Raw genomic sequence first — 12,734 nt, 5'->3', positions numbered from 1 at the left:
CCCGGCCAAAACCGCTATATAGATGGTGGATGTTGTAACGACGACATGATTTTCCCAGGCTTCACTATGATTGCGCGCGGTAAAAAATTGGCTGTTGCTGTGTGGTCCGCACGGACAGCAGAAAAGCAAACACCATTAGCTTCAACACCCTTTACACGATATATTCATGAACGCGCTCTGCTGACACGAGGCCTAGAATTTACGTTATAGTCTGGTGCTATGCAGATCAGAAACTATAATGCGTGGCAGGAATCAGTAGCGTCCCCGACGTGAGCAGCCGCATTGCTCAGTCTTATTGACTCGATCATGCAGCGCCATGCATGCCTGGCTGCTAAGCGGTCGTGCACTAAGCAGTCGTGCGATGCTGTACCGACTCAATTTTTTGTATCTCATCCTGCATAATTAGGTTCATGTGGATTCTAACACCTATATTTCCTATAACACATCCAGAGAAACCCGTCACAAGCATCACCTTACACTCCAAGAATATTCTTGCACTAACAATACATTCAGCTTTTCGTTCTTCCCACGAGCTGTTCGCGATTGGAATGCTTTAGCCCAGACGGTAGTCGCACAGCACACTGTTGACAAATTTGTTGAATTTGTTGACCCAAGAGTACTGTCAATCACAACTAAATGATGTTATCACCATTGTCTTTATCATTGTATTATTACCAAATGTTTTTGGAAATGTGTGATGTGAAATGATGGATGATGCTATCAATTGTATAACCATATGCTTATCCTTCTTTTCTTCCTTTTTGTCTCTTTGCGAAACTTCATATGTAATTGAAATAAGCTCTTTGTGCGTTATGTTTTTGCCATACTTATTGCTGTTAACATAGGTCCATGAAACTACACTTACTAAGTACCCTTTTGTATTATGTAAATGCCTGTACTACAATGTCTACAGACCCTTCTAACCCACTCCTGTAAAAATCCCTGATGGGATTGACCAGTATCAAAAAATAAATAAATAAATAAAAAGAATAAACACTGGACTCAGCGGCTGCCGCGTTGGACCGCCTCAGTAATTTTGTTAGGCCTACTAGTCGCCAACCAATTGATAAAAGTCATCGCGCCAAGAACATTCTCCGAACCTCGTTCGCGCTTAATGTGGGACGATATACTGTTCATGACCTCGTTAGGTTGATTGCCGTCTTCCATTTTTTTTTTCAAGGCGTTTTCGGTTTTGCCACAGAAAACCTCTCTTCTGGTGCTTCGCAGGTCTCCACTGTCCCGGCCGAGCCTCCTGCTGCTCTCGCTCGCCGTGGCGTGCGCGTCGGCGTTCGAGCCGGGCAACTCGTCGGCCGCGCCTCCGAACCTGTGCCACCTGGCTCAAGAGGAGCCCATGTACTGCCGGTGCTCCTCGGAACACTTCGAGGCGGACACCACGGGCGTCGTCTGCTACGTGGGGAAGCCGCTCACCGGAGGCCACGCCGTGTTCCAGGCGCTGCGGCGCCAGAAAGCGCTGGTTTCCGTCACCTTCACCGTGTACGGGCAGGACTACCGGCTCGACTTCGTGCCCACCGACTCGCTGCGACAGTTGGGCCGGCTCGAGAAGCTGCGCTTCACGGAGTGCAACTTGGGCGTGCTTCACACGAGGGCCTTCTACAAGCTGTCCGCGCTCACCCTGCTGCAGCTGGAGGGCAACGACATCATCGACCTGCAGCCGGACGCCATAGCGCACCTGCCGAGGCTCGAAACTCTCGAGCTCGGCGAAAACAAGCTGAGACACGTGAACGCCGGCTGGTTCTCGCGGCTTCCTTCTCTCGCTGTTCTGTTCTTGGGCAAGAACCAGATCGAGTACGTCGAAGACCTGGCTTTCGCGGAGCTGGGGGGCCTGAGAGAGCTCGAGCTCGGGGACAATCTCATACAAGTACTGACCAACCGGACTTTCAAAGGACTCTCCCAGCTCACGAGGCTCGATTTGTATCGCAACAAGCTCACGCGGCTCGACGCCGGCATATTTGTCAGTATGCCTCTCCTGGAAGAGTTGGACCTCAAGCTTAACCAGATCTCTGTTATCGATCCACTGGCGTTCGATGGACTGGCGCGCCTCAGGCTTATCTATCTAGCCAGCAACCAGCTACGCATACTGCCCGCCGACATGTTCGTGGGTGCGCCCAATCTGGACCTGGTGGACCTGGAGCAAAACCAGCTGGTCACTCTCACGTGGAGGACGATACACAACCTGAAGTACATGGAGCACGGCGAGGATTTCGCAATGGGTCTCACTGGTGAGTCACGCGCTGAGTGTTATTCCGCGTGATTGCCAAAAAAGGAAAAAAAGAAAGATGTGGAATTGTTTTCGCAAGCTTCACGCCTGATGGCTATGTATGAAATGACATTGTATATAGTGTGGTACATAGAGTGAACTCTTTTCACGGTCGCCCTTTTCATATCGGCAACACGGGAAAAAAGTAGAGCATTCGTTATGCTCGAGAGCAGCAAGCGCCTGTCGGGCATCCCATGCAGGTTAAATGAAATGTGTCTTTTCTTTTGAATACCTGATATAGCTTTAGAGAACAATTTAATTCACCTTTATATATATGCGTGTGCGTGCGTGCGTGCGTGCGTGCGCGTGCGCGTGTGTGTGTAGATATCAAATGTGGGCCGATGTAGAATTCATGCATTGCAGTAGTCTATAGCACAGCGTCTCAATGCAATCACGTGGAAGAGTGCGACACGTGACGCTCGCGCCAAAGAGCGATTCAAAGAGCGACTTTGGTGCAAGCGTGCGACAGTTGCCCAATGATTGGAGCATTGGGCTCTAATCAACGACAGTTCGGTCCCGCCATCAGTCACGCATACCTAACAGAAAACTGTAGAAGCGGTGAGCGCACGCGAGCGCGTCACTGTGCGAGAAATCGCAAGCTTGTGAGAGATGCGAGGTATCGAAGCGTCGCTTTGATAAATGAGAGGGTGCGGCCCGTGACGCACGCGCGCGCAGCTGCTAAGACGTCACAATCAGAGAATGCTATCGCGTGTTTGTAGAGTTCTCGCCTAGTTTTGTATTCATTCGGAAGGTGTTCGTGAAGTTAAAATGACAGGGAATGAATACTCCAAGGATCATTCCTGCTATCACGTCACTTCATTACACTGGTATCTGCAGCAGCCCTGCAAAGCGATTCTGCTAGCTACATTCCCTTACGTGCAACGCCCCACAAACATTGCTCCACGTTGGCCTGCTCGCTTTCCTTATGCAAAAGATGGGGCTTCACGCCATTTCTGGCGTCCTTGACACAAGCCCATCCAGACGCACGGTTACGTGAAAGGCGTTACGCTCGCCCACACTGCGCGTTCACTCTTGCCGCAGTCTTCAAGGTCGACAGTTGAGGTGTGGGTACGTCTGTCGGTTCTGTCTAGAGAAGTGGCCCCCGCGTTAAACGATCGTAAACAAAGGACATCTTTTCCAGTTCACAAGAGGCCGGTGTGTCAATTGTGACCAATCCTTGTAATAAACTCACGATCAACTATCCTACGTGGAAGCATGCCAGGCCGACAGACTTGAAAAACTGCACGTTTCTTAATAAAGAAAGAAAAGCAGGAAGAAATAAAGAAAGAAGAGACCGCACGTTGGAGAGAACCATCCGCGAGGGTGGGGGACGGGGCTGCTCTGCTGGCTTCCGGGTTGCGTCTCGCGCTAGCATTTTTATTTCTTCCGTCGCGTTTTTCTATTTCGGAAAATTTTATTTTAATTTTCGCCCTTTCCTTAGACTGACTTCCGCCCCGTCTGTCCAAGTGTAAGTGTGCTCCCGAAATAGAGAAGGCTTGACGAGCGCTAGCTGCGGAGGAGGAAGAACGTTCCAGCAACGCATAGCAGTCGTTCGTGCTTTTATTGGTGAGATCTTTTTAAACGTTGAAAACGCGCGCCATGGCGTCCCCACAACAACCCCGCTTCGGTCTACCGCGTTCACCCGTATGTCGCTGGCTCTCAGAGCCTCGCGTCGCTGCGTAGACCGTGTGCGACGTGACACCCCGATTTCCATATTCACCTGTGGCAGTGACCGAGACATTCGGAAAGCAGAGAAAAAGAGCTGAGTTGCCATCAAGCGCTTCCCAAAACACCAGCCCGCCTGTCGCCGTGTGGACGGGACCACAACAGCTGGATAAATTATCAAAGGCTGTCCGCGGGAGACCATCTGAACACTAATTATAACGTGCTCTCGGCAAGAATCTTTCGCAACTATACCTCATCATGTCATACCACAAGCTAAGCTTGTGGTATGACATGATGATGACAGTTAATGATGGCACCAGAGCAGCCGCAGACAGGCCTCGTGGCGTTTTCTTCATCATTAATTTTCTTCATCAGAAAGAAAATTGAAGCATGTTAGCTAAGCATATGAGCGTTATCCGAATAGCGCAACATGAGAAACCGGTCCTCAAACAAACACACAAGCTAACAAACAAACAAACTAAAACAGAAAAACAAGTGTTATTCGTGCAACCTCAGCGCCTCGATAACCTCGCCCTTCCTCTGAGTCAAACTTCAGGTTTGAAGTCAAAAGGTGTTGATGCCGAGAGATGAAAAGCACGTCACGCAAACAGGAAAGAAGGAGATGAACAAGAAGAAAATGAACCTGCTCTATTCTTCCACAGAATTGCAAGGCGAAGAAAAAGTATTGAAATTCAATTTCACTAGCTTGGGCTTCAACTAACTTCACCAGTAATTTTCTATCTTTGGGCGCCTTCACTGGGCGCCTTGTATCGATGTCTGTATTGCCTGACATTATTCGGGACCCAACGGGACTCACATATGAAATTTCCAGGAGTGTGACTTGCTTCATTCATTTTATTTATTTATTTATTTATTTATTTATTTATTTATTTATTTATTAACTATTATTTCTTACCGTTGTTTTAAGGTCCCTTTACCGTCTCCACTTCTTTTTTAAATATCTTACTAAAATCTTTAATTTCATTCTGGGATTTTTGGAAGACGCTAAAGCTTCGCCTTTAAGTGTACATATTTGGGCTTGTTTCGTCTTTAAGAGTGGACCGCCATAGCATCCGAAGATCCCTTACTGCTTCTCACGCTTCCCAGCAATTGGAGCGTATGGCACGGTTATGTTTACCGGCGGGCTTTCTGGTAGAAACACAGCCCCTTGCGTGCGCCTTGATGAGGCGGAGGTGTGCGCCAGCTGGAGGTATTGCAAGGAACCGGGCGCGCCACTCCGTGGCCCCCAAGACACCCATCGCGCCGGCGCGCGCAGAATGGCGGGCGCCGTGGCCGGTCTGTGAACGCCGCGGCTGGTTTGTGTGTATTAAGGGGTTTCTTTGAGTTTTCGCGTAACAAAATTATATTCTTGTATAGCCAAATTACTATCCGATGCTATCATATCTGTAGGTTGTGCTTAAGTCTTACTTTACGATTTCTATACGAAATTTAGCTTGAGAAATTCAATTAGTTCACTAACTTCCTTGCGCCACATGGAGGGCCTGGGTATGTTCGAAAACCTTTTTTGCCGTAACGACGTCCTGCGCCTGATTTTCTGCGACACGGGGCCATTAACGCTCTCGCGTCCAAAACGCACTCCACCTGCGCCGTTACTTTCGGGAACGTGGCTCCTCCGGCCTCTCGGAGTCACTTTGTTCTTGACCACCTGAACCTGCGGTGTGTCGCGTTTCACCCCCGGCCATCGAACGCTGCACTGTAGTCGCTCTCGGGCGCCGTTCCGCCCCAGCCGTTTCCCACGCTGCCTCGGAGTTGTGGAGCGCACACTTCGGGACATCCCCCCTCGATCAGCTCTCTCACGCGGCTTTTCTCTCGGCAGCGGGAAGGAAGCGCGACGAATCTCCGCGCTCGGCCTTCTGTTCCGCGCGCCCGGTCTTTTGTCCCACTCGCGGCTGGCGGCACACAGGCGCCGCTCGCTCGCTCGCACTTGTCAAGGTCGCGCGCGCGAGAGGCGGCAGTTCATCCAGTTTCGCTTCCGCGATGCCGCAGCGCTCGCGGCGTGTCTGCGACTGTGCCGCCGGAGGTCCAAGCCCGTTTTACGTGTAACTGGTCTCATCACTGCGTGACGTGATTGGAAGCTAGTAATTGCGTTATCACAGAAACAAAATACAGTCAACTCTCACTTGAGTGAACTTCAAGGGACTCAAGGAAATAGTTCACTTAACTGAAAGCTCACTAAACTGAATATTCACTAGAATATGGAATAGCGTAGGGCACACCAGACGAGTCAAACGTGAAATGCAATTTCTGGATTTATGTACATCACCATATACGAAATGCATAATAGTCACATTGCTGCCTATTTCATTTGGGAAAAAAAATCCGCAAGTTTCATTTGCACTCGTGCTCTTCAAGCGAAAGAAGTAACACAGCTGTTCAGAGAGCCTGTTTTTGTGCCCTTCCTCTGGCGCACTTTGTTGCTGGGACACGAAGTCCCGCAACTTTCCAAGGCATCCTACATCCTCGGCTAGAATTACAGTATGTGAATCTGCTTCTGCCATTGCATCTTCCTCGTTGCACAATTCTTCAAGATGAATATTGGAAAAAATTTCCAGATCTATTAGTTCAGCACAGGTAATGAGCTCACTGTCCCTGCACATAGTCTTCAAATGAAGTGTTGCTGTCAATATCCAGCTCGTGACAGACCTCTGTCCACATCGCAAGGTCGATCACCTCGTCGCGCTGTTACTCCTGCTCGCTTTCACCGCACACGGGGGAAATGCCTGATTGATGCCAGCAGTTTCTAATTGTAGCCGGTGTTACTATCCACCAGGAGCCTCAGGCTCATTCAACTGAAATATTCGCTATTCAGAAATTTGTTTAACTGAAAGATTTTTGCATAGAATGCTCAGTAAAACCACTGGGGATATTCTAAAATTTTGTTATTCTGAAATATTCGTTAAACTGGCATTCATACAACTGAGAGTTTACTGTATTGAATAAATGCGAGAATTTGCCTTTGTGTGTGCGCGCACGCACGCACGCACGCACGCACACACGCACGCACGCACGCACGCACACACACACACACACACACACACACACACACACACACACACACACACACACACACACACACACACACACACACACACACACACACACACACACACACACGCACGCACGCACGCAGCGCGGAAGCGTACGAGAGCAGCGACATGATTATTGGCTACATGTGTCTAGAGCAGTTTTACAGAAGAATCCCTCAATCTGTGGAGCTGTGTGCGCAAGACAGAGGAAGTGTAAACACTGTGGGAAGGGCGGCTGAATTAGCCGAAGAGTACGCAACGCGTAGAAAGGACCGAAATTGGGATGGTCGAAATGGGCCGTGGAAACCATTTCCATTAAAAAATGGTTCGCAGACTAGACGACCGGAGCCTGTAGACGTGGAGGAAAGCCCTCAGAAAAGAGCGAGGAGAAAGCAAATGCGGAAACCGTACAAAATGAGCAGAAAAGAAAATTCGAATCTTTTAGACCGATCCGCTGCTATAAGTGCCACAAACTGGGACATATCGCTGTAAACTGAGGGAAGCCTAGCGTAGTTTTCTCCTAAGTGGATGAAAAAGACGAGAATATGGAACTTTTAAGCCCGTATCTTCACGACCTGCAAGTATAATGGCAAACCATGCAGGGTGCTGCGATACAGTGCCGCCACTATGGACATTGTCCATTCGACCTACGCGAAGGTAGATGACTTCACTGGCGAAGTAGCATGAATTAAACAGGTTGTAGAGGAATACAACGTGTGTCTGCCCATGGCCAAAGTCAAAAACAGTGGACGGTTCAGGGAGGTGGTGACCGAGGCTGCAGTTTCCAAATTTTTGTCGCTGCAGTACCCTTACATTTTTTCGAATCGGTCGGATCAGTTACTGCGTGACAAAGGGCTTAAACTGGGAGAGGGCGTAATACAGGCATTGACGCGAGGCCAAGCTCGTAAAATCGCGTCGCTTTCGGCTGAAAACGCAAAAGCTGCTCCAGCGGAAGTAGCAAAAGAGGTAACTTCAGTAACCGAATCCGAGTTAGGTTCGAGAAACGAAAAAACTGTTCAGGAAAGCCTGCCAGCTGACCAGCTCAGTGAGAGCGGATCACTTGGGGGTCAAAGTTCACGCCTGCTGGAAGAGCCAGCTGACGCACTCGCAAGCGAGACAGGGTCGTTACTATCACCGGCCTCAAAGAACTTTGATCAGCTCTTACGTGTAAACAAAGAGTCACTGGCAGCCGAGCAAAAGAATGATGACAGCTTAGCTAAATTGCATCACACAGCTAAAGAAGGCATTGCTAGGCGCAACGTGACGATACGAGAGGAGGATTGTTGTATCGGCACTGCAGAGACCGAAAGGGTAGGATTCTCGATCAGTTAGTCGTACCTACTAAGTACAGGGAGGACCTTTTGAGTCCCTGTCATGGAAATGGGTGGTCTGGAAAGCTCTACTAAAGGTAGTGCCTTTAATAACAGAACCCTTCAGACGACTTGTGATAGACACGGTAGGGCCTCTACCAAGGACAAAGTCGGGTTACAGGTACTTGTTTACCATGTTGTGTCCGGCTACAAATATTTCAGAAGCAATCCTTCTAAAAGAGCTCAACTCCACCGAACAGGTGGAGTTGAGCTGAGAACTGTATACGTATGCGAACAGTATGAGTTGAGAACAGTATGCGCACGAGTTGGGCTTCCAGCCAAAATTAAGGAGGATTAAGGATGTATTCACCAGCGCACTGATTTCCACGTTCTTACAAAACTGCGGGGTAAAGTTGATACATAGTTCCGTCTATCACCCTCAGTCAAATAGTGTAGAGAGGTGGCATTCAGTGCTTAAGCGAGTTTTGCGAGCGCTCTGTTACGAGCACAAGGAGGGCTGGGAGAATTGCCTTCCGGCCGCTTCGTTTCCTTTGCGAGCGGTTCCCCATGAGGCTACAGGGTTCTCGCCAGCAGAACTAGTGTATGGGAGGACACTCGGTTCTCCACTGAGAATGTTAAGAGGGATGTGGGAGGAAAGAGGAGAAAGTCCAACAGTGATATAATACGTGCTAAATCTGCTAGGACGGCTAAGTGCAACCCAAGAACTAGTCGAAAAAAACATGGGAGTAGCTCAAAAGAACGCCAAGTTCTATTACGACAAGAATGCGAGGCTTCGTACGTTTAACGCCGGAGACCAGGTAATAATCCTGAAACCTTCAAGAAAGATCAAGCTTGAAGTTCACTGGGACAGGCCCGGTAAAGTGTTGCACAAACTTTCATATAGTAACTAACTATGCTCTGAAAATGCCCGGTCGCAGGAAGGAGGTGAGGATATACCACTGCAATTTGATGAAGCCGTACGTAGAGCGAAGCGGAGTCGTTAACTGGTACCATCAAAGGGCAGGATGACACTATAGTACCAAGTTTAATGAGTATACGGCGACCTCCAGCTTTGAAATCAGTCTAGAAGAAGTAGTGAAACATTCGGTAAGCTCGCACACTCTTAGACCCGAGCAACTAGATGAGATAAAAGTAATGTTAGGGGAATATCTCGACAGATTCAGCGATTAATTGGCCAGGTATAACCGAACTAATAACGCATGAAATAGAGCTCACATCAACCGAACCCGTAAGATCAAAGCCTTACAGGGTGTCTCCACTACAGAGAGAAATTATGGAGGCAGAGATACAGTGCACGCTAGAGTTGGGAGTTATTGAGCCCGCTGAGAGTGACTGCACGTCGCCGCTAATACTTGTAGAAACCCCTAATAAGGAGCCTCGTCCGTGTAGTGATTACAGGAAGTTAAATGCCATCACTAGAGATCAGCTGTACCCGATACCTAACCTTGAGGAACGAATTGAAAGAGTTTGCGATGCTAAATACATTTCAACTATAGATCTCGTGCCGGGATATTGGCAAATTCCCCTTGCAGAAAGTGCCAGGCGCTATGCCGCATTTATCTCACCTGTAGGCACTTTTCGCCCTTTCGCCCTCAGCTTAGGCTGAAGAACGCGCCGTTTAGCTTCTCCAAGTTAATGGATATTGTGCTAAAGGACTTGCAGGAGTTCGCCTTGCCATATCTTGATGATGTAGCAATTTTTCCGGAGAGCTGGGAACAGCACGTATCGCACCTCAAACAGGTGTTCTCACCGTTGAGGGAAGCCGGCTTAACGATGAAGGCGGAAAAGTGTAAGTTTGGCTGGTTCGCAGGTTACTTATCTGGGCCATGCTGGCGGTCAGGGCACGAGACGGCCGGCCGGGATGAACATAGCTACGATTGGAAATTTTTCTGAGCCGCGCACGAAAACAGACATTCGTTCATTTTTGGGACTTGTGGGGTACGATCAACGGTATATTCCAAATTACTCGCAAATGGCAAGTCCTTTAACGGACGCCCTCCGAAAGGGAGCACCGAATAGCGTGCACAGAGATAAGGACAAAGAGAACGCTTTCCAAAGTTTGAAAACGCTATTGGTTTCTCGTCCTGTGCTTCGCGCGCCAGACTACACAAAGGAATTCATAGTTCAGTGCGACGCAAGCGACAGATGTATGGGCGTGGTACTTAGTCAGGTCGGCGACGATAATGAGGAGCATCCTATCCTCTATGCCAGCCGTAAACTAACTGTAAGAGAGGAAGCCTACCAGCTACCATCTACTCAATGCCCGACCCCAACCATTACAATGGTGGTGTGAACATGTATGCAAGTATGCCAGTACCTCATTATACACAGTCACATGCGCAACGTCTTCCACGAAGCACATCGGTGTATACGTGAAGAGTGTGCATGCCAGGCCCATTTATCTTTATTATTTTTGACCCTGCCCGTAAGTGGGCCGTTATCAGCTCTGGCACGCGTCACGGGGCGTCGCGCGCAGAGCGGTGCCGCCCTCGAAGGCCGTTTCAAGTGGCCCGCATCATTGCGCACTGATGCTGGTGTCGATATATGTATATATATATATATATATATATATATATATATATATATATATATATATAGAAAGAGAGAGAGAGAGTAAACTTTGACACGTACTACGAGGTAGACTCACATCGCGTGCTCGTTATAGGAGACGTAAAGAAAATTATATTCTGAGGCAGTACGGTTGGGAGCGGGAGGGAGGAGGGGGGGTCAAATGGTAGCAACAGTGATCATTATGAAATGAACGTATAGTGGAAGGTGAAGTTAAGCACTACCGGTGTACCGGCAATAAACGAAAGGTTATTCATCTCGCTCCCCCTGGCGGCAGCACAGCACATCCTGTTTGAAAATATCTAAAGAACAGCACTTGATACCTCAATATATAAAAACAGCAACTGATAGGTTAATGTTTAAAGAAGAGCAACTGATAGCTTAAAAAGATAGGTGACAGATTTCTCACGAAGAAACAACGTACTACGTAAAAAACCGTTAATTTCGCATTCACCTGAGCGAAAATGCGCCTGAACAACAAATTACGTTCTACGAATTTCTCTCTATTGAACAATAAAGTTTCTCTATTCGTACAAGTTTGTTCGGTGCGCGTTAAAGAAGAAGCCCTGTCAACCATTATTTTTAGTTTCTCCCTATGCTGGCCTGGTCCGAAAAAAGACTCACCTCGTCTGTTCCGCTTTTTTACAATTCAAGGAGAGGACGACCACTAAACGCAATTATTTTCGTTTAAATTGCAATAGTTTTATGTGCACTTTTTTACGCTGACTGTGTGAACGGGAGCGCAGTTTAAAGCACGATGTCATTTGACTTCTGGCGGCCGAGGGCATTTCCGGGACAGCCAAACCACACAGCGCCCGACTGTGCAGCTGCCCCTTCCGCGAATGCGCGCAAGCCGGCGCCCATTTGTGAACCATTGAAGCGCGGTCGACGTGGGCGTCGCGACGACCGTGCCGCGTTCCGTGGCGCGGGCCGCGCCTCAAGCTATTTTAGACCGCGGACGCACTCCTGACGCTCCATATAATCGTGGCCGGGAAACGAAGCTCCACAACCACCCGCCCCCGCGGCTCCTTTCTTTTTTTTCTTTATCATTAATCATTATGCCAGTCCGTCGCTCGTCGCTGTTTAGCTTATCTCGAGAGCTTTCGCCGCGAGAGCACTCCGCGCGCCTCCTCGTCTGGACGCTCGCCACACGAGTGGCACCGCGCGAACGCTGGTTACTTCTCGCGCCCGCTGGCAGGCGCGAACGAACGGCTCGAAGTTCGGCGTGACCATAGAGTTTCTCACTATAACACCTAGAGGGAAATCTGGCGCCACCGTCTATGGGAGTTTCTTAAGGAGCACCGTGCCGTCATGGGAATGACGGTATATGTGTCTGCGAGGCTTGTGTTGGCTGGTGTTGTAAGAGGTTTCGTCTAAAACGGGGATATGGCTACACAAATAACGCGTTCTTAAAGTAAAATCTTCATAAAATGGTTCCATTCACGCAAATTGCATCTTTACTCGCCTACAATGCCTGACGAAGGGAAGAAAAGCAAGAACAGACGACAAACTGTTTCAAAGTGAACGCGAATCTTGTCGTCTGTCCTCCAACTTTAGCGGCCCGCTGATACTTTTTACGTATAATATAATTGTACATGCACTAACAAGTTATTATGGTTAAACAAAACATGGCTTTGTGTAATAATAAAGCTAAAACAGCTTTTTACGTGCAGTTCTAGTAAAATATGAATAATGGTGACAGACAGAAGCTATCGCAGGAGATGAAAGATCTGATCAAGAAACGCCAATGTATGAAAGCCTCTAACCCTACAGCTAGAATAGAACTGGCAGAACTTTCCAAGTTTATCAACAAGCGTAAGACTGCTGACATAAGGAAGTATAATA

The 12,734-nt window shown here is 48.5% G+C and overlaps 1 protein-coding gene across 1 annotated transcript in view; it reads left to right on the top strand.

The window, feature by feature from the left end:
* The window catches only part of LOC126532256 (uncharacterized), a 68,151-nt gene that overhangs the window by 39,871 nt on the left and 15,546 nt on the right, over positions 1-12,734 (top strand). Inside the window, exon 2 of the mRNA XM_055071524.2 lies at positions 1,228-2,240. Within this exon, the coding sequence (XP_054927499.1) occupies positions 1,228-2,240 (1,013 nt within the window). The remainder of the gene's footprint in view (positions 1-1,227; positions 2,241-12,734) is intronic.

Source organism: Dermacentor andersoni, chromosome 5 (genome assembly GCF_023375885.2).
Source record: "Dermacentor andersoni chromosome 5, qqDerAnde1_hic_scaffold, whole genome shotgun sequence".
Taxonomy (NCBI): Eukaryota; Metazoa; Arthropoda; class Arachnida; order Ixodida; family Ixodidae; genus Dermacentor; species Dermacentor andersoni.
This window is presented reverse-complemented; position numbering and strand designations above follow the sequence as displayed.